The following is a 22,130-nucleotide window of genomic DNA, read 5'->3' as shown; positions in this document are numbered from 1 at the left end:
TAAATTAAGTTATACAATTACTTGGCAGACAAAAGGCCAGTTCGGCTTGCCTTAATCTAAATTGCTTAACATTCCTTTAAGACAATCGATTCGTTCCAGTAATAAATCTTTCAGGTGGCTTCTCGAATATTTGCTGCTATAAAAATCTGTATATTTTTATAATTACATATTATACGATTTAATATTGGTTAAACACTTTCAACTTCAAATAGAGCATTATGAACTGTAGATTTCTCTTCGGAAATTTCATTCATATTATTATCGACAGTTTTTGTAAATGAATTCGAGAGCACCAACAATTATAAATTAATATACAGTCTGGTCATGATTGAATTTTCGTAACAGTTTAATTTATTTCTATAAATTAAGTAATTTAGCAGTGTGAGGCACTGCTGTTTAAGATTTTGCATAAGAATATCTAAAACTCCAATTGACTGAAAAAAGTAAGATGCATTTTTCCAATGCATAATGAATATAAACACATTAAATATGTTATGGAACATTTTTGTTACTTTCCGAAAACGCTTTAAAGTCTCTATCGGCTCTAGAGAGTCTATCCAAACCAAAAGAATGTACAAGTGGGTAACTGTTTATTCATCTACCAAGCTAACATTTGCTCAATATCCGCTGTGCTTCTATCGCGAATGTTTCAGAGGAATTATTGTCTAAAATTCCCACCCTTAGCTATTGATTTCCACGTTTTGAAACGCATGAATCACCCAATTTTTGGCTTATATATAACTAGATTAAATGTTGTTTTCTTACTAGCCATAAGCAATTAGTTGAATGCAATTGCTAAATTATGTTGATACATATTATATAATATTTTATCTTCCAATTGTATAATAAGCGTAGTTCAAATATTCTTATGTATAACTTGTGGAACTAACTTCGCCTAACGAGATAAAGCCATCATGGAAATTTTCGATCAGCTAAATTTGTTCAAACTAATATGCATGTACCTTTTCTGCTTGGGTGCCAGGTGCAGATTTTCGAGCGAAGAAAATAAATTTCAATGCATTTTACTTTCCGTGTAGTCCGCAAATTTAAAAAACGTTTTTGCTAATTTTTTCGCAGATTCCACTTTTTAGTTTCCCTGCACTTTTCAGATAAAGAGAAGGGGAATATTAAAATAACTAATTGCGAATATATGGAAATACGAAAAATTTAATTTATCTCATTCGCATTTTCAAGACCAATTTCAATTTGCTTTGCTTCTGGACATTTTCAACACTAAAGTAAATGTAAGTAACTAGATGCATCTTAAATTTTTAGTATTGAATATTAAAATATCGTACTGATTGGGAATGTTTTAAGCAACTTGTTCAATTACTATGGAATCTACTTGTACAGATTATATTTAGCGGACAATAGTCGCACGTTTACTCCAAAGCTGCTATTCCCTTTCATCCAGAGGCAATCAAGTACAAAGGATGTTGGCTATGAGAATTTACTCTGTGGCCTTTTCAGCATATTTGAGGACTTTTAAATCGTCACGAGTGGAATTTAAAGCCGCGTTTCCATATTGGTATTTTTTCAGTTGGATTTTTCCATTGCGGGCTTGTTCTAGTACTTGCAGTGAAATGAATTCGCAAAAACATTTTGTGTTGTATTTTCAAAATGAACCCATAGACAAATATTTATCGTTTGAGAGTTTATCAATTATGATTTTTTAATTGTAAATTCTAAATACTAAATACCCTGAGGAAAGTTTTTTTTTCTGTAATAATAATAAAATTGGATGCAATAAATGACTATCAATATGCAAAGTAATATTTGAAATAAAGGACGAAGAAGCTGTCAGCCTGCTACCATAGTTATGTATTTTGCAAATACCGAAAGATGCAAGGCAATAATCCGTCTATTACCTTACATTATGTTCAATTTACCAACTACAATTGATATTCAGGAAATTCGCCGAAAACAATACTGCAACCAAATATCTAATAAAAGTGTTGTTGCAAACGCAACGAAGGGAACAGTAGAATAATTAACTAAGAGGTATTTTAATGCAGTGGAAGCCGACGAAAACTGATTTCGGGGATATTGGCAAGAGAAGTTATCTGGATAAATTCGTTCGAATAACTTGCGGCTTTCACATTTTATTTTTCTGCTATTGGAAATTGGGGGGTTGCATCTTAGACTGTGAGGCATAAGTTAATATTTTAATAACCCCGATTTAAATTTTTAGTGAAATCTATGACAAAATATGACATAGGTTTTCAAACTGACTGATGGATGTTTGAGCAAACAAGACTGGACCTATCCTTCCACCATTAGGCGGCAAAAGTAAATATGCATATGTTGGCTTGTGAAACATTACATGTAGCTTAGTTTAGTAACCCATATTCGGGGCCTTATACTGAAATATGTTCGCAGATAAGCGATATTCTATGGGCTCATAGCTGCGATGTAAAATATGGGAGAATGGACAGAGCTTGTTCTATTAAGGGCTTCTTTTATAATATATTATTAAATATTAGCCAGGTAGAGTTATCTTCTATTGGATGGAAAATTAATTTATTATGATCCGCGGTAAAATGAACAGCTAAAGACTGTAGAATTTATTGAGTCCTGAAGAATGGAAAAGACAGTTAATTTGTGCAAAAATAAATTTATTAATTGAATTTTAAAATTTAAAAAAATAATTTATTTAAGTGTACATAATAACAGAAGTATATTTTGGTTGATTCTCTAAACTGACAAAATCCAAAAAAATACAGTTGGAGATCACAAAAATATTCTGGCTTAGCTTTAAACAAAAACTTCAACTTTTAGTCCGAGTAACTTATTTATACATATTCAAGAAGCCTATCTGTATCCTTGCAAATTGTTCAGTTTTTACCCGTCTGGTAATCATAGTGACTGATATTTATTGAGCCTGATGAGAATATCAGATAATTTCAAACAAAGAATAATTGTAAACACAGGCGAATCTAAGGAACATGACATAATTGAGACTCTGACGATCGTAAAAGTATCTCCAAAGGGTTTCGAAATCTTGCTCCGGGTACAGAGCAATAAAGGGTAAATCGGAAAATAAATTCAGGAGCGGATTTTATTGCAGTAGAAGTGGGATGGTATATTATAATAAATTTTCTTATCCAATAATGTCTTACCAAATTCTATAGTCTGTAAATGCCTTGACCAAATCGCAGGAAATTTAATAAGACTGATATTTGTGCAATGTAGTAGTGCAAAATAATTGAAACTGTGCTTTCCTGTGCAAAAGTAATTTATTTCTGATTATAGTGCAGATAATTAAACTAGCCGGCAAGTTTCCTAATCCAGACAGTAAAATTCCGACGTTTTTTAGGATAAAAGATATCAACGAATTTATATTGGTTAAGGGCCGAAGTGTTGTTTCCCAAGTAATGAGCTCCCCGTACTTAATAGACAACTTCGAAGCTGCAGTAAGTGATTGATGAAGTCCGTAAATGTAGACTCGGCAGTGTTGCCTTCCGGTTAACAGTTTAGGGCTACGAAAGTAGACCCAGTAGGAAAAATAAGGACTCAACAGGCACTTTGGGGCAAAAAAGTAAAATAAAACTAAGAGAGATTTATTATTTTGGAGCAGTTAGAACAGAATTATATCTTTTTTGTCGTTAATTTTAATGCCATTCGACGTAAAAGAATTCCGCAACATTTTATTTTACTCATTTTATCCACCATCAAGTGCCATCTGAGCAATATTTTTAACAGATATGCTACTCACTTTGCTAAACCAGTTTTATTTTGAATCTATTAACTAATTCAACATTCCCAAAAGAGCACAGCCACTGAAAAGGTTACTGGTAATTTAAAAAAAAACTTTATTTACTTGGCTTAACAAAGAGTGAAGAACGTGGACAATCTCGATCAATCAGAGCTTTTCCGGTTTTTTATCCAAATTAGAAATGAAAAATCGGCCAAAAGAACATTATACTTAAGCGGGTTTGAAACAAATATTTACAGTTTTCAAAAGCAGCAACTTTTTTGCTTAGAAGCCGCCAACTCTTAACCGATTTTGCATATTCATCAGGTTTGAAGCGCATTTTCGTCAGGTGTATATAAGCATAGGACTTACAAAAACAGATCATTGGATTTTGGGTGGCTGTACTAATTAAAACTCGATACTACTCTCTACTCTAATCTAAATTATATACATCTTAAAAATCTATATGTCTTGGATACTTAAGTATTTAGCAAATATTTTCTGTAATTTTATCACAAGAGAAAGTATCTAAAAAATGTTAAACACAGCTGCTCGGTGGCATCCGAGCAGACATATTAATGCTCAAAATAGGGAAGACTTTTAAACCATCATACAAAATTTTGTTGTAACTATACGATAATATAATTCAGGTCACACCATTTCGAAGGATTCTGATATAGACTAATTAATCACGGTATTGCTAATTGTCATTTTACGATTTCCTGGACTAGCGATAATTTCCTTGTTTAATGTCAAGCATTCAATACCTTTGCTGCGAACTACAATCGAAAGTATGCGATTAAAACGCTCTAGTCCATGGGCAAAATTTAAAAATTAAAATCCTGTAATAAATGATACATAAATAGATAAATTTAAAAATTTACGTAAGGAGCATTCAATTTCAACAAACAAATAACTTAATTTAAACTGTGGTAGCGAGGAATTTCTGATCAATGAGTGACTGGGAAAGTTCTAGGGGAGAAAATAAACCCTGTGCTCTTCGTCGAATCCACTCTTATTAGAATCAGGTCAGCTTAAGATGAAAAGCCTACTGGGAGCACTTTACTAGTTTTCGTTGCAGCCGACATAATATTGTTAAGAAATATGAATCCGTTTAGGTATACATAAACTACATTTCTCAGCTTCAGTACTCTTTCTCGACCTAATAATTTCGATATTATTACATTAATATACCACTGTTACAATGCATTATTTTGGTTTGCTAAATTAGCTTGTGGGTGTTATTGACATAAATTTTCCCCAGCTGCAAATAACTGAACAATTCAATAAACATGTTTAAATATCGAAGCGCGTTTTATTGGAGATATATTGGCAATCTAACCAATATCCTAAGGCTTTAGTGAATATGATGCGAATATTATCAAAGGCAATAAATTCACCGGAAGACTTTCTTTAAAAAAGCCAAGTTACATTCGTTTGTCACAAAAAATCTCCTCGTTTTCGCATTCAAGTGTAACACATGTTGCATTTTGTTTTCATTTCGAAAGCCTGGGTCACAGTATTTTTTAATTGTTTTAGAACGGAACGTAAGGGTTTAGACCTAGCAAAATCTTCATTGCAATTAAGGCAATTAAAAGAGGACAAATTTCAGAACACGAACAGTAGCCGAAAGTAATTCCTAATGTTCAATGAAGTGATCTAATCATTTTATTATACGGCACTAGCACTGTAGGACTGGAGGATTTCACGTCTAGCGTAAAGATCAGAGACTGCCATTGGCGCGGACATAGGGATATGCTTGGATTAAGGTCCTTAAGGGATCTGAAATGGATTGTTTGTCCTCTGCGGAGGTCAAAAGTTGCACACGTGGGACCTAAACTGCCGAACCCTTTCTGGAAGATGTCTTAATAAGCGGAGATTACAGGAACTTCATATTTTTAGGTGTTGAAAAGTTTCCCCAAAATTATTTTTTACTGGGCAATTTCACGTATATTATACTATCCAAGTTTCTAAAGTCTTTGTTTGCAAACACGAGACATATTAGTCCGATATTAAAAAATTCTTGTCCTAGTTGTAATGGCAGATAAAGTTTTAAACTTTTATTGTAGATTAACTTTGACGTTGAATAATTTTCTGCTACACTGCATGCTACTGGGAGAGTTTATAAAGTGTGTCCAATTTTACAGCCTTCCTAAGCTTAAGTTTACTAAGATTACTCTTTGAATGTAATAAGCTCGTATTTATTTTTTGAAACCTTTTTGCAGCTACAAATTGATTAAAGTTGAACGGCATTTCCTTCTTATCTGTTACCAGATATTGTTGCGAAAATATGAGGATTTTTGTGTTATACTTCGGGTTGAAATTTCAATATCCATATCTGAAGAAGAGTTTTATGAAAAACCCTGTCCAGTGTCAGAGAAGCATTTAAATAATTTCCAATTTATTAATTTTCTAGTGGCATTACTTTCTTTGGCTCATTATATTCAATAATTTGTTCCAGGAACTGCCTGAATGTACTCGTGTATTCTGTGCAGTGCCGTGCGCGTTTAACTTGACTATATTTGTATTGTGTTATTTAAAAAATATATATTATAAACAGAAATTATTTTTCAAATGTTTTGTTTGCTGGATACGATTGGATCGTCAAACTAAGCGCGTCAAAACAAAGGAAAGCCGAATATCTAAAAATTACAAGATTATCTATTGGGATTTTCTCCAAAAGTGAAGATGCGTGGAAACTTAATGCAGCGAAACTGTTGAGCTTTCGAGTAGCTTTAACTTGCTATCCCTGCTTTTCACGAGAGGTTTAACGATGAATTCTCAATAAAAATTTAACGTTGAAAAAAATTCAAAAGAATTAAGCCCTTTCCCATTTCCCGAGTCAAACACCCCTAATACTAAAACTAAACAACAATAAGCTGAATACCCCTAAATGTACAGTTTAACAAGGACACTGTTGGTGTGCTCTTTTCTTCGTGCTTAATTACATTGGCGTACATCAGCAACTATTCGGCAGTAGTTTGAATGCTTATTATGTGAAGTTTTTGTTATTTGTACATTTAAAGTAAAACTATTTTATATGTTGTCTGAGCGCATAATCATTCCTTTTGTATGCTCATAACAGGACAGTTGAGAAATTATGAAAAGTCGTAGTTACACCCCTGATTTTACGGGCATCAAAAGGACTTGATTGAAAACTCGACGTAGCGGACAAATACGACTAGAGTAGGATTTCCAGTTTCTGAGTCCTCTTTGGTGCATTTAGCCAACACCTCTCTGTTCAACATCGACTCTCTTTATTGCTCTGATACATTAAAATAGCGGCTGTGAAACGATATTTTATAACCAACATTATCGGTTAATAATTTACTAATAGATGGGTGGGAAAGGGCGATATGTTAATAACGAATAATATTTTAGTTTAAAAAAAATGCAAGGTCTGTTAGATTGCGGTTTTGGAGATAAGAAGGAGAGAGAGGGCTTGAAGCTAATCTTTAAACCTGCTTCACATAAGCAGCTTGTTGAAAAAATGCACATAAGTTGCAGAAAAATGCTCATAGGGAAGTAAATAACAAGACTAGAGCGACTACATAACTTTTACAGTTTATAAGGCGTTTCTTTTCTTCATTTTGATTAGTGTTGTTGCAAAATTTCATATTTTTGTGCAATTACTCAGTGGCCCAAGTGAATAAAACAGCAGTAAACACTTAAAGTATAAACTATTTATTATGAAGAGCTAATACTTCATTTTAAGTGCATAGCAATTTACTTTTACTAGGCAGTAAATGCTGGAAAAGAATGAGTTTCCACTTATAAATATTACAAATGTTCTTAAAAATAACAAGTGCTTACTTAATTTGTGTTGGTTTAACAGAGTAACTTATGTTTAGTAATCTGATTTTGGTCGAAAATTGATATCGTCAAACCTCGAAAAAACGTTTTAATTTAAAATCGCTAATTGCGTTCCTCGCTCCATATTTTGTCTCACCATGTACCCATTCTTATAAAATCTGCCATGTTTTGACTTTTAAGTCCAACTTTCATCTATTTTATAATTATTTAGTATTTACTACGGCTTGCAAAGCATAAACCAGAAATTTTCCCCTCGATTTTAAGTCAGTAGTTGAAAATTCTCAGTCTTTATTCCATGTGAAAGTTCTTACTACATGGAAAATTAAAAACAATGCTTACAGTTTTATTCACACATTCTTAAGTATTTCCCTAAGACACAATATTTAAATTGTCAAAATAATACAAAATATCTGGAGCATTAATAAAATTATTATAATTAACAGTTTATCGATGTATTTTTTTGTAGAGAAGAAAGAGTGGCTAAGACAGGGAAAGTATTGAAAACAATGGGAACTGTTGCCAAATACGGATGCGGCAATCACTAAATGCAATTAGCTATTTTACCGGCTAAGTAGACCTATGTGGGAACAACAATTCCGTTAACTGATTGCATTCTGTTTTGATTCGAACTAATGCAGATTAGCACGCATAGTTGAAAATTGCGCCCTGAAAATGGCCTTCCCTAATTTAATTTGTTAATAATACTTCTAATAAATAATTGAGACGTTGTAGCAGGTCAAACACAAAATCCTGAAATCTTTTAAATCTTGAGTTGTTCAGAGTATAGAAAAATAAAAAGTTTCGCCAAGCTAGTTAAGTTTTAGAATTTAAACTAGTTCTCCATGGGCTTAGGGAATTACGTCTTTCATAGCTCTGCGGCTGTCAGTAGGTTGTCGGATGAGTATATGTAGGAGCTACGATTTCTCACTGTCTTTTACATTCTACCTTCCTCAAATTGGTCAAGTCAACTTTACTGCAATTTACAGTAAATTCGGCTTACGTAATATTTTGCCTTACTTGTCTCTTATATTCGACAGATGTCATTTGGCTTTAGAAAATATTTTTAAATTGGAACCTCAGCATGTCTGATTATGCAATAGTATGTAAAAACGATCGATTATAAAAAGATAAGCACAGAGAAAAAGAGTATAAAATTCAGAGATAAGGAATAATACTTTACAAACAGTTTTATGCACCAGCTAAGCGCGCCTGTTCGTTAATCATTGCTACGACGAAAAACCTATTCCTAAATCCAATTCTGGTGGCACAATAGTGAGATAAAATAATTTGATTTTGCTTCCATTGTGTAACAAAGATGATAGTCATTCTTCTGAATTTTCAATACTTTTCTAAGACAATGAAAGTCCAACCGCATTATCAATTCTAAATATGTTGCAATCGCTTCTGAATTCCCTTTTCATCATAATTATAGTAGATTACACAGCCACACAACCAATTTTTTTTGATCTGGTGTTGAGACACTTATATCCTGTAGCAGTATGACCTGCTGAATCCAAATCCGCTGTCAGTTTGACTATCAGGTCAGAATCAAAGTCTAATTGAGAAGAACCGTTTATGCGGAAAAAATCTATACATCTGTACCTGCGCTTTATTCAAAAGCAAGATAGAGGTAAACTACCATTCATGTCTTATAAACATAGGGACATAAATAATAAAACACATATAAACTTATAAACATTTTCCAACATAGGAACGACAATTTCCAATACCAAACTTGATCTTATTTTTGATGCTCAAAATCGATTTCCAACTTTAACTCGAATTTTGAAAGTCAACCTTTTATCTTCTTGCAATCGATTTCAGTGAATTTTAAAGCTTCGTTATTCGTTATCCCTCCATCGACCAATGGCATCGCCAGCTCAATCGAATTTTTCCTTGAATTTTTCAATAATTCTCCAACATTTTTTCGATTACATAATTGGTTTGGCTAAAATCGTAAACTTATAGCTTCTCATTAAGGGATTCTAAAATCATTAACCAAATCTATTGGCTTTGTTTCGGTCTAACTAGAATACATTCAGCATCGTTTTCTGATTTTTGGGAAGCATTTCAGTTGACCGATACCAAATGTTACCGATTACATGGAGTTAAATGGAGTTTTTTTTTCCTCCGGGTTACCGAATCGATTTGACATGGAGTTGATTCGTATTTGTCTCAATACGAATTGGTGTCAATTTTCACCAATTTTATTGTCATTTGACACTTTTATTCAATATTGAAAATTTCCCCTCCATAAGGGCCTGTACAAGCTTTTTCGTCTTTCCACTGTAGCTCACATAAGAAGATTTTTTGAACCAACGAAAGACGAGTTGTCATGCAACTTCTCCATATGTAACCTGTCAAGGAATAGTTTGAAAAAAAAATATTTGCCAAAGATTTTGCTGGATTTTCGAAATTATTTTATTTTTTTTCTAGGAAACAAAGCTTTCTATCAAAAATGGTGTTTTAAAGGTTTTCGAGAAAGTCGCGAAAATATGGTTTCCAAAAAAACTGCAATTTTCTCGATAACCCAAAAGAGTTGAACTTAATCAGGATATCTGCATCAACCCCACATCAAAAAAAATTTGATTGTGTGGCCATATTATCAAATAATTAGATATATTAAGAGTAATGCACGCAATTTAATTCGTTTATAAATTTAGACAAAAACAGTTAACTGTTGGCAAGCAAAAATAAATTATCGCTGTATGAACTGTACAAACTATAAATAAATAAAAGCTGTAATATCGTAAGTCAGAATAACAATATACAGAAAAACTGAATGTGAAGCTTGCTCAATAGGAAAACTTTCCTTTGCAACATTAAATTCTGTAAAAGGGAAAACGGCATATAAAATACAGAGTGGAGAATGAATGAATGAATGGTGCGACCAACATTTCACGAGGTAGTTCGAGAGCAAACATTAATGTGACAAGCTCCTATAACACTTTTTAGAAAAATCAATAGCTGATCTACAAAGCGTTAAATTTTCATTAATTAATTATAAATGTATAACAATTAATTTTTTAAAATTTAAGACATTTTTACTTACTAGCTAATTCGTAACTTATTTTGTAAGTCCATCTGTTTCCATGGCACAATATTTTAGAACAAGCAGAACTTTTTATGCAGAGTAACTTTTATTAATCAAAAATAATTTTTGTCAGTAATAAATAATTACTTTAAGGTTTCGTAATACTACTGAAAAACCCCATATACTACTGAAAAAGAATAAGATCTGATGGTTGCATTTTAACTTTGGGACCAAGCAGAACTTTTCATAAAGAATAACTCTTTAGTAAAATAATTAATTTAATTATTAAATTATATTAGATTTATAAAATTAATTTAGTTGGAATAACTTTTTTGTGAGTTGAATGATTGTTTCAAAATTTACATACTTGTGACGATACTTATTACTTATGATCCTTTGTATATTTGTTCCAAAGTTGACATTTTTGCCATAATGCTTAGGTGTTGAATTTACCCGTGTCATCTACTTACACCGTGCAAGACAAATTTGGAAAGAAGATTTTCTCGGAAACGACTTGTTTTATTTAGAGAAATCTGACAAGTAAACCTTTTTTACGTAGTCAGGACCGCTATTTTATTTTTTCAAACTACATACAATGTAAAGCGTTAGGAAAAAAAATAGGTTATTAAGTAGATTAAGTAGATAAGTGTACTAAATTTTGAAACAATTGAATAACCAACAAAAAAGTTATCTCAAAATAATATTCTTTTAAATCCAACTTTAACACCCTGTAGACCCGTTATTATTGAGGGTTCGAATAAGTTTTATGGAAACTTGTTATTTTTGCTCTAAGAGTAGACTTGCCTCGTTAAGTGTTGGTGGCACCGTTTTCAGACACCGTGCATAATAAATTAAAGCAAATTTATACTAAATGATAAAATAATATTTATAAAATATTTTTCAGCTCTGTTGATATCAAGGCTATGTAAGATTTTCTGTATTCAGCTAAGAGCAGTGTTACAGTATGCTTATTTATCTATCATATGGTCTCTCTGGAATGCTTTTCATCTGAACTTAAGGCATAGTTTTCGAATGCCGCACACTCTACGGAATGTCATAATAGTATTCCACGCTAAAGGCTGCTTCTCCAAGCTACGGTCTACTTTTACACTGGTTTAGCATTCCCACTATCATATTTATACGGTAAGCTACGACTAGACGGCATATAAAAGCCTCGTGCAATTTCGGTGTTAAAGTTAGAATTTCTGGAATCTGTCAAAGACCATAAAATACCAGCAATGTGCATCTAGCAAATAACATTCTATTCTTCCTCGACCGTGCGTCTTTACATCTATGTTTTAATGTACCTTCTCTCTAAAGCATAACGGCAATTCGAAATTCAATTGAAGTTATCCAGTATCGAAAATACTGTGTTTTCCTTTTATTTTCATTTCGAACTTATTAATCTATTAAATGGCTCTAAATTAATGACTAGCTCCGTTTAGGTAAATTTGGTTAATCGATTCTAGTGCTAATAAATGGCAGAAAACATGATAAAATTACTTCTCCTTAAGGCGCGCTTAATCCGATACTCAGATCATTTCCAAAATTTAATCCAATACAAAATTAATAAAACACGGAAACAAATAATACCAAATCGGCAAGTAAATATTCTAGGAATTTATAAGAATATTATTTCCCTCCAGTTTTATTGTGCTATTATAGCTGATTAATTTTCTTTTCAAAATGTTTTAATTCGCATCTGTCGCAGAAGTTATGGCGCTAAATTAAATTCTATCGAGTTTTAAAGGCTTTTCGAGAAAGTCAATCTGGTATAAAGAGAGCCACCATCTTAAAAGGGTTTTTGCTTTCGCGAATATCTAATATTAAATATAAGATATTTGCATCATCTTAACCCGGGAAGGGTAATGCTTATTTATTTCGGCTGAAGAGTTTTGTAAAAGCAGTCAATTTTGGTAACATTTAACTGCACGTATACTTTTAATGACTCTTGAGCCGTTAATATCCAAGGCGAACTTAGGGAAAGATATGATATAATCATTAAGGGAACTGTAGTCATTTGTTAGTTTGATGACCGTATTGTGGCTAATCGTGGAAAAACTTAATCTCGAAGTTTTCCTCTTGTCGAAGGAGAAGGGGGATTTGTAACGGTTAAAAATGGATTTTAAATAGTGGTCCACCTGTATGTTAAGCCGATGGCAAATGTAGGTATGTAGGTATGTCGTCAAGACCAAATTTGACCACCGAGTCCGCCATCTTCGTACAGTCTTTTATAGTTTTTGTCCGCCTCTTTGGATTCCGCTTGTAGGACCATCAGCTGCCTCCTGGTTCCCGACTGGGGATTTTAATCACACGACTGGTGAATTGGATAGCCAGGGACACTCTGGATGAGATTGGAGTGAGACAATTGAAAGCCATTTGTTAGATTTTTACTTCATTTTATTTCACATTCATTCATTGTATTAGATTAGGTATTTGGTACTAGGTTAGCAGACGGTAACTTATGGTCGTCAAACCACGTGTTTCCTATTTTTGTAAGCGTTATTATAAATAGTTTCAATCAGGTCGTAAGTAGGTATTTACAGCATACCACAGCTGATCGTTCTACCGTTGCTGCGAAAGCCAATGGCGCTACAACGAATCCACCCTTCGGACTTTGCACAAGACCACCCAGAATACCTGCTCAAGACCTGCCTTTTTTGACTTTTTTCCCTTTTCAAAAACTGTGTTATCGAGCTTTGTATCATCGAAAATTAATTTCATTAATTAAATAGTGTTGATTAACGTTGATTTGTGTTTCTCTATTTCTGTGAAATTTGTCGTGTTGCAACTTATGCTTAGCAATAAATGAATAACTGGAAAAGCATCAAAAGCATAAAAATAAATAGGCTTTCGCGGCTATTCCTTGAACGTTTTTTTGTTTTTAGGCCATCGTGAAACAGATGTGTTTTGCTTGAAAACTTGCAACTTTGCCACATTACTTCATAATCGTGTAAGATTTTGGGCAAAAACCTCTGAAACTGGACGTCAGAATTAAATTCCATTTTACCGCGATTTAAAAAGCCGAAAAAGGTACCAGATCCCGGGGAGGATTGTGTTGTTTTTATCTTGTTCTAGTTCATTTTGAAGGTATAAAAGTTACACAAATCCCGCCTTCTTTATTTAAATTGCGTTTTTAGAAAAGCCTTCATATTTGGTCAACCTCGTGATTTAACTGATTCTTAATGTTGGTTAAAAATTGCTTTCAACCTCACTTGTGAAAATATATGGAAATTAATTTTAGCTTTGTCCACTTTCGTGTTCAGTCAAACAAAACTCCCGGTCTTTTTATATGAGCTCTACTTCAAATCTGAATTGGCCAGTTAATCAAAGCCCTGAAACAATATTTCAGTTTGCTGTATGTGTGATTACAACCTTTACGACCTGTTAATTGTCTGCTATAAATTGTGCAGTTTTGGTTCAGATTAAAAGTTTGATTCAGAATCATTTGCCCCAATAACAAAAGCCTGAAACTCTATATACTGACGCCAATTTTTCTTTAAATATTAAACCGGCGAACACCTACAGCATAATACGCACGAACGTACTTTAAGAAGTAATGTGTTTATATTAAAGTTAAACTACATAGCATGTAACACTTAAATAAGTTTCAGAAAATTATCTTGATGGCAAAGTTTTAGGAACTCCAGTTTAGTTCCACCTAAGAGATTTAATGAAACTATACGGACTTGGTGGCGTACAGCCCCTAAAACAACAATTCCAGTAGAGGTATATTGCCTGGAAAACATTGATGTTGTCCCTCTTATCTCAGATAATACGTTTCAATTTAATACGTTTCAATTATGTTTCCCACTCAAGTGATTTCTCGTCTTCAGTGAGATACTTGAATTAACGGCTGTAATCAGACTAATTGATGTATTTATTTAGCTTGATGGCCAGTTATTCGCTAAATAATAAATATTAATTCTGTTCAGACTAAGGTAAAATTATTATAAAATCGCTTCATCATCAATGCAAATAAATAACTGACGCTGACAGATCACATGACAAAGAGATATAGGTTGAAGAAAAATTAATTAAATGACGTATAACTGCTTTATTTAATAAAATTTTCCAAAGCTTGTGCAACAAACTGAGCCAGTGATACCAGCTTATAAATCACGACAAAGAAAGCGTAGGAAGTTTCGATACATCTTAACAAAATTGCTTGTCTAAAAATGTTTTTCTTTTTCATCACACATCAAAAAATAATGGCAGCACAATAAATATATATAAAGAGACATGAGCATCGTCTTGTCAAGTTTGAAAAGGACTAGCAAAATCCTGTGTAAAGTACCTTTCGTAAACAATTTTGGGTCCGAACCAAAAGTTGTTTGCAAATACATCAATCAAATGTATAATACAGCAAATCAATTGGCCTATAAGGAACAGGCGGGGAGGAATTGCCTGTCAATAATCGTTGAACCGCGTCAATTTGGGATACTTGAAGGATCGAGGCTGTGATTTAAATCTACTTAAAGATTTTGAGATGATGAACTGAGCCTTTAGGCCGATTTCAGGGGTCCACAGTTTATTCGAAATTTGTTTATTTTAATTTGAATATTTTTGCATCCGTGAAGGGTTAGCAGGCAGCAATCGCTCATCACTCATCACTACGAGATGCTTGTAATTCCTCAATGGATTATCATATAATAAAGTTCTGAATTTCAGTCTTATTTTCGAATTAGTTATGTAACGTGTGAATGAAAGCAAATCCAATCATGTAATCTTTGAAAATTAATGACTGAGAACTATCATATGTTTGGAAAATTACAAATAAGAATAAGCGAATAGCGCCGTTTTTTATTTAAAAGAGTTGAAGAATACGGGATCTAATTTCTACTGATTTATTGAGATTATAAATAGTTTAGTGTTCCTCCAAAACGTGTCCAGTCAGCTGCCATCTACTGAGGTTGCTCTGAAGGTAGAAACTACTCTATCGATTTACTTGAAATTTTCCGGGGATATTCTACCCCATCTGGAACTCTATATTAAAACGAGCTGGAAATGGGGGCAGAATTTCGTATTTCTAAAGCATATTTCTCCGTGTCAAAAATAGATGGTTTGGAAGCAGATATCATAGATCAATGCCAGTTTTTGAATAGCATATGTGACCATTTTATTAAATAATAGGCAACAAATACCAGTTATGAGCTAATGGAATACAACTTTGTTTGTAAACAAACTAAATATGTTACTATAAATTAATCTGGCCTAGATTTTGCATTAAAATTGCATATTTATGTGTCGGGCCATGTTTACCTCGCAACAACTTGGCGCCCATTTTACCAAAAGTTTTGAAAATTGAAAGCAATAACACAGCAGTGTGGATTTAGAAAATATTCTGAAGTTGGTGCATTTAATTGTCAACGAACAAAATGCTTTACAAAGTTTTTCTGCAAATCTGAACATCTCTGAGTCTGAGTTTTGTAGTAACATTGGTGCGAATACGACGTGTTTCGTACGAATTATTTGGCTAAACTTTATACTAACATTTCGATACATTTATATAGAATCAATTTTTATCTGACCCAATGAAACAGCTATCGAGAAATAACGACAACGTTTTTACACTTTCAGGCATAAAATACCTAGGCTAACACCATAAATACTTAAAACTTAAAACGTAAATAATATTTTAACGGTGAATTACATTATTGAGTCTTTTTTATAAATAACCAATTTTCTGATTTATTTTCGTGACTGCGTGTATTTATTATGATATATAGGTCGTATCTTTCCTGGGTCTCAGTCAAAGTGTGGAGTAAAAAAATAATAAATTAAATAAACTTTTCAATGAATTTGAATGAATGTGTATTTCGGCTGGAGGTATTAAAATGTAACAAACCTGATCAATAACAGAACGTAATATGTTGAATGATCAACGCGTCTAAGTTTAAGATACCTAATTACGAAACAAATAATTGAAGCGGTAATTTGAAATAATATTTTTAAAACAAGCACCTGCTTTTTTAAGTAGCAAAGCATAATAAATGTTATGTTTATAGTTAAAATAAAAGCTTACATGCGAACGGAATGCTAACCTAGGCCTGTATTTGATAAAATGCTACAGTTTCATTTATGCACGGCAATTGCAATGTGCAATTCCGAAATATGTTGCTATTTGAGATCGGGTCACACCTGGGTCCTGATTAATCCAGTTAAGATAGATTCCTTTTCATCCCGAACATTTGCTCTATTATTTAGTTCAGTGGAACATATTACGTTTTGAATTGGAAAGTGTTCTCAAAGTCGACCTTTAAATGAATGTTTTGGTAAGTGCATATACGCAGATAAAGTAAACTAGGATGAACTCAATTGAATTTTAAGGTCTCCACCTTTCCTATATTTTTAGGTAATGATTTTTTTCTCTAATTGAAATTGCTCTTAATTTACTAGGCAAATGCTAAAATGTAGTAATGAATAAAAAGTTTTCCACATGTGGCTTCGCGCCAATTCTGCAACTAGTTTTTGCGGAGGTGATTGATCCGCTTTATTAATTAATTAATAGGATTCCGCGAAGTAAACGCTTGAATTAGTTATCTGCCGATCGGTTTTTCAATCATTTTTTGGATGAAAAGCGTTATTTTCCCTTCCTAGTCGGTAGATATGCGCAAATATTAAGAAATGCCACCTCAATATCATGATTTATTATTTTTTTCAGTATCAAAATCATTCTTTCGCCGTTACCTTATAGTTATTGCTTTCCTACGTTCAATATTCATTTACGTGGTGTTGGTGAAAAGATGTACACAGGAAGAAAAAAACTTCAATCTGGGGAACAAAATTTGTTTGTCTCAAAATGTCTTTCAATTCCAATACTAGCAAAATTAATTATCAGTTATATCAAGTTCTTATTAATGGCTCAGTGCAGTGCAATAAGATTTCTGATAAGAACTGGGCGGGATTGTTTTCGAGTTAAATAAATATAAGTTGATGTATGTGTAACCTTTGCGTTTCAATGCAGCGAATATTTCGGCTTACATAAGCAAATGCAAACATTTTTGTGGCTTACATAAACAGTGTTATTAAATTATGAATGTTAAGAATTTAAATTGTCTGGAGATTGATATATTCATTGGCGCTATTCTAACAAAGTTTTCAAGATTTTTACTTTTAGGTGTCATTTTTTGCCACTATGATTTTTACATCTATTTTGTTGGAAACCGCAATACTGGCGGTTAGCCATCCGATAACACATGCTTCCGTTTGTAGCCTAGAGGATCTGAAAGTTCGCTTGCGAGATTCGTGTAGTGAATTACGTGTACCAACGCATTTTGGGGAATTTGAAAGAACGCGTAAGTCATATTAACAAATGTATGTAATTATAAAATTTTCAAACGTATATATTTTTTAGGAAGAAGTTACTCAGATATATCGCCAGATGCTTCTAAACCCAATTATTATGTCCGAGTTAAACGGGACCAAGTACAGGTGATATGCTGCACCCCAAAACTCATACCAACCTATGGTCATAGATGCATCGATTTCTACAGTTGTTAAAGCGAAAATTTATTTTTTCGGATATATTTTTATACACATTTTATATGGAAGGTCTGTTAACAATAAAAAAAAATCCTAAAGGACCTACTTTTAATGTTTTGAACTGTAGGTGATGCTTAAATTAGTATACTCAATAAAACATCGCAGGCAATTTTATTTAAACGCGTTATGCTGCGCTAGATGAAATATGTTTAGTTAACAGATTATTTATTTTGAAAATAAATGATAACTATTTTCTGCGCTTAATTGATTAAATAGTTGTCGGCATTGGCCACTTTTGTTTAAATTTTCCTAGGCGCGTAGTTACAAACAGTGACCAATTTTCATTATCCCCGAAGTTCATGCTGACAACTTTCTAAACCACTTATTGGCATTGCGATGCATAGAGGAATATCCAGTTTCGTATCTGCTTTGATTCCTGTCGGGATTATATCGAACTTTAAGGGTAACTTTGAGTAAACTTCTCATGCCAAGTGCCATATCTCTGTTCAGAAATGATCAAATCGTAGAAGCAATCCAATCTATTACGAGTTTCATATTGAATACTGTTTACACAATCAGATTCTTGAATAAATTCTTGTTTATTCCCAATTCTAAACTTTTGAAGCATTGCTTTAGTTTCCATTCCTATGTTTCAATGATGCAATAGAGTTTTTGTGTTCCACAGTAAGATTTTATAGTTAGCTTAGGGTAAAACGCGCTCTAATTGGATCAAAAATAACTTGTTATACAGAAAAAAGATATTAAGAAATGAAAACAAAATATTACCTGAATTATATTGCAAATGCGGCAATATGTATGAAGTCGACTTTCACAACACCGATTACAGTCGCGTCCAAAATTTCATTTCCTCAAATACACATAAGCTGGTTTTATCGCGTTTAGTTTCTTCTTCTTTTGACACACGCGACATTGCATTCATTGCATTGTAAGTTCTAATATTTAAATAATGTTAGAATATCTGATTTAAAAATAAGTAAACTTGAAATGTTAAGTTTGTTGTATTTGTATGCATAATGTGGTTTAATTATTAGATGATGTATTCTCAATATTTAGGAGGTACATGATCGCCGTAATGTTATTTAGAGCAATTTGACATTTGAAAATTCTTGAATGTCGGTTTCAGCTCAATTGAATGCGATAATGTCCTCTGGAGGGCATAGAGGGCAATTACGTCATATAATTTTAGCAATTATTTTGAAATATTGGAGCCGGACGTCAATGGAAAGCAAATATGACTGCTGGCAATTCTTATTATTCACCAATAAATTTTCTTTCTTATCTATGTTAAGTGATAATATGGCTGTTGCGCTTTTTATTGGTTGAACCACCGTCCCGGCAATATCACTACTGTTTGAATCCGGTCACTTGTAGTAAAAATTTTGCGCAATATTAAGTTATGGAGACCAAACATGTTTTGTACGAGAATGACCGATACTACCAGCTATCACATAGCGATTTGTGCAAGAGGATTTTAGAGCATGAGCGGATTATTCGTCATATGTAAGTATGAATCATCTAAATATTTTACAGACTCGCAATATTTTGCGCCAAAAAACCATTTGAATTTCTACCTGTGCAGTTAGTGATTTTAACTCCATTATTAGTTAAACAATTTGGATATCACATATATAATACTGTTGTACTTTTGCAGACAACGACGTTCTGGAGATCCAAGCAGAACCGCCCATCTTCGATTCAGTCTTGACTGTCTCTATTTTGAGCTTCACCGCAGAATGTTCCAGAATTGCATGATTCAGATGAACTCCGTACACAAGGTAAAAGATTGGTTACGACAATGCAATCCAGATGCAAGATGTGATTGCTGCAAACCTGAGTACTATGAGTTTAAATACGATAACGTCAGAATTATGAACGGCACTTTGAAACCATCTAGGTTCACAACTTATATCACTTTTGCCGACTCTTTCTCAGATGGAAAATGCTTTCATGTGAGGGAAATTGAATATGTGGAAGACACTAATGCCGAACTCGATTTATCCGTAACCGATGCTGCAACACTTGCTTTAACGACTCCTTCTTCGCATTATACTACTGCTCGGAACAGTGAAGTTGCCATTGAACCGACTATTATCAATTTAACCGTAGAAGTATTTTATCAGTTAGACGAGATGTAATGCAAGTTGATGCTCAGCTCAAAATTCAAATACCATTATCATCCGATGGTGTCTTATCGACCCCCGTAATTCATGCGTGCGACCATAGTTCTGGATTTACCAATTTATTATTTTTTATTTTTTGTATTTTATTGCAATATAGACAGCTACCAAATATCCACGAATAAATAGGTTTCGAAAGTAAAATCATTACCATGAAAAAAAAACTACGATTCGTTGATCTTAAAATACAAATGTTTGGTATACCTATATACATATGTGGTATATTTATATAAGTATATAATTTTTTTTCCTTGTATAGATTTTTTTCAGCCTATTAAAATTCATGGGGAGCGCAAAATTTATTTTTGTGTATGTACATATATTTTAATTATTTTATTAACGCACTTTAAATTCGTCACAATCTTCGGTTTTGATAGACTATTGTAATCTAAATATGCATGTATCGTGTTTCGTCACAAAATAGCACTTAACTAACTAATTGGTGATTTATCAAAAATATTTTTAACGTGGAAACTGAAGTTAACAGAATTGATAGAGCTTCTATTTAAAAAAATTGATAATACTCTTTTTTGACTGTTACATCTGTGATTACTTTTAAAATGTACCTTTTATACGAAACTTAATACACGACTGTGACTATTATACACATACTGTGATTTTGTTTGGCATAATTTTATAAGTTTTATTAGCAGTATTATAGCATTTTATTCACTAAAACTAGTATTAGGCAACATTTTTTATACATAAAAAATAAAGTATCATAATGTAGTCGTTTGTGTTTCATTTTGTAGCAGGAGTCGGTTAAGTTCATCCAGTTTATTTGGGCATTCACGAATGATGCATCACACGTGTCTATATAAATTTGGTGGTCGAAACTTCCTATTAAGCCCTAGGGAGTTATGTAATATATTATTCAAGGCAAACGTCCCTTCTTAAACCATTACAATAAGAAAAACCAACCCTCGTAAACCAAATGAAAGCATTGCATAAAAAATTCAGTAACTGGAATGTATGACAAACATGAACAAAAATGCTATACATTTTGGTTGGAGTGTGGCGCATTTGTCAAAACTCTTCTATATTAAGCTTAAAAGTTGTGGCTCAAAAAGTAAGAAAATGCTTAGTGATTATGTGTATCCAGTATTCGACGACAGCAAGTTTGGGTTTAATAAAAATGTTTCCCTACGTTTAGCTATTCTGGAGAATTGGACCTAACAAACTCATTAACATCAGTATTCAATTATCGCCCGCTTGCAAATTAAAGCGTCATGGATATGAATAATTTGACCGAAAGTGAATTGTCCTTCCGGTCAGTCGAAATCAGCCATTAATTATTGGTGACATGATTCAACGGGGGCGATTCTCACTGTCTTTTTACTTCTGAAAAATTGTTTTACTTATTCACATTTCCTTGTACGGAAACAACGATGCACTGGTTCAATTTCTCCAGCTAATGGCGAATGAAATTTTATTCTCTTTGAAAGGAAAAGCACGCACTGATGCTATGTTAATATTCAATTAATTACTTTCAATCTTTAACGTAAGTGCTAAGCTAAGTTCAATAATTACAAGGCTGAATACTCTGGTCTGAACGTTTTAAATTCGCAAGTAACAAAAATCGCCTTCTTATTCTTCTTTTATTGATTCACCTAAACTTACATTCAGTTTGAAAAGCTTAAAAACAAGTCATCAATCCAAGATGATTTTCTTAAACTACTCTCAACCAACTACTCTCAGCATATTAATATGACTTTTCGTCACCGGCAAGCCTTCCTTTCATTGACCTAAGTAAGAAAAATTACATCAGTTCACGCCATGCCACATGCAACATTCTTTGGCGCTACAAGCTTTCCTAACACTCATACAATGTTAAAATTCATATTTTCGATTAAAACCCTAATGGCTTTAATACCATAGGCATTTCACATATTTTAAAAGTGATTAT

General features: G+C 32.9%; 2 protein-coding genes across 2 annotated transcripts; both read left to right on the top strand.

Annotated features, from left to right (window-relative positions):
• Nucleotides 1–16,640: 16,640 nt before the first annotated feature.
• On the top strand, nt 16,641–18,279 carry LOC109537167. The gene is made up of 3 exons (XM_019903765.2): nt 16,641–16,816; nt 17,662–17,839; nt 17,899–18,279. The coding sequence occupies exons 1-3, from the start codon at nt 16,805–16,807 to the stop codon at nt 18,042–18,044; spliced, it is 336 nt and encodes a 111-aa protein (XP_019759324.1). The 5' UTR covers nt 16,641–16,804; the 3' UTR covers nt 18,045–18,279.
• A 1,066-nt stretch (nt 18,280–19,345) lies between these two features.
• LOC109537166 lies at nt 19,346–20,953 on the top strand. Its single transcript, XM_019903764.2, has 2 exons — nt 19,346–19,547; nt 19,699–20,953. The coding sequence occupies exons 1-2, from the start codon at nt 19,444–19,446 to the stop codon at nt 20,180–20,182; spliced, it is 588 nt and encodes a 195-aa protein (XP_019759323.1). The 5' UTR covers nt 19,346–19,443; the 3' UTR covers nt 20,183–20,953.
• Nucleotides 20,954–22,130: the final 1,177 nt, after the last annotated feature.

Source organism: Dendroctonus ponderosae, unplaced genomic scaffold (genome assembly GCF_020466585.1).
Source record: "Dendroctonus ponderosae isolate FM_Combo_2020 unplaced genomic scaffold, Dpon_F_20191213v2 Dpon_F_20191213_1, whole genome shotgun sequence".
In the NCBI taxonomy this organism is placed as follows: Eukaryota; Metazoa; Arthropoda; class Insecta; order Coleoptera; family Curculionidae; genus Dendroctonus; species Dendroctonus ponderosae.
The sequence above is the reverse complement of the archived record's forward strand: the minus strand, read 5'-3'. Positions and strand labels throughout refer to the sequence as shown.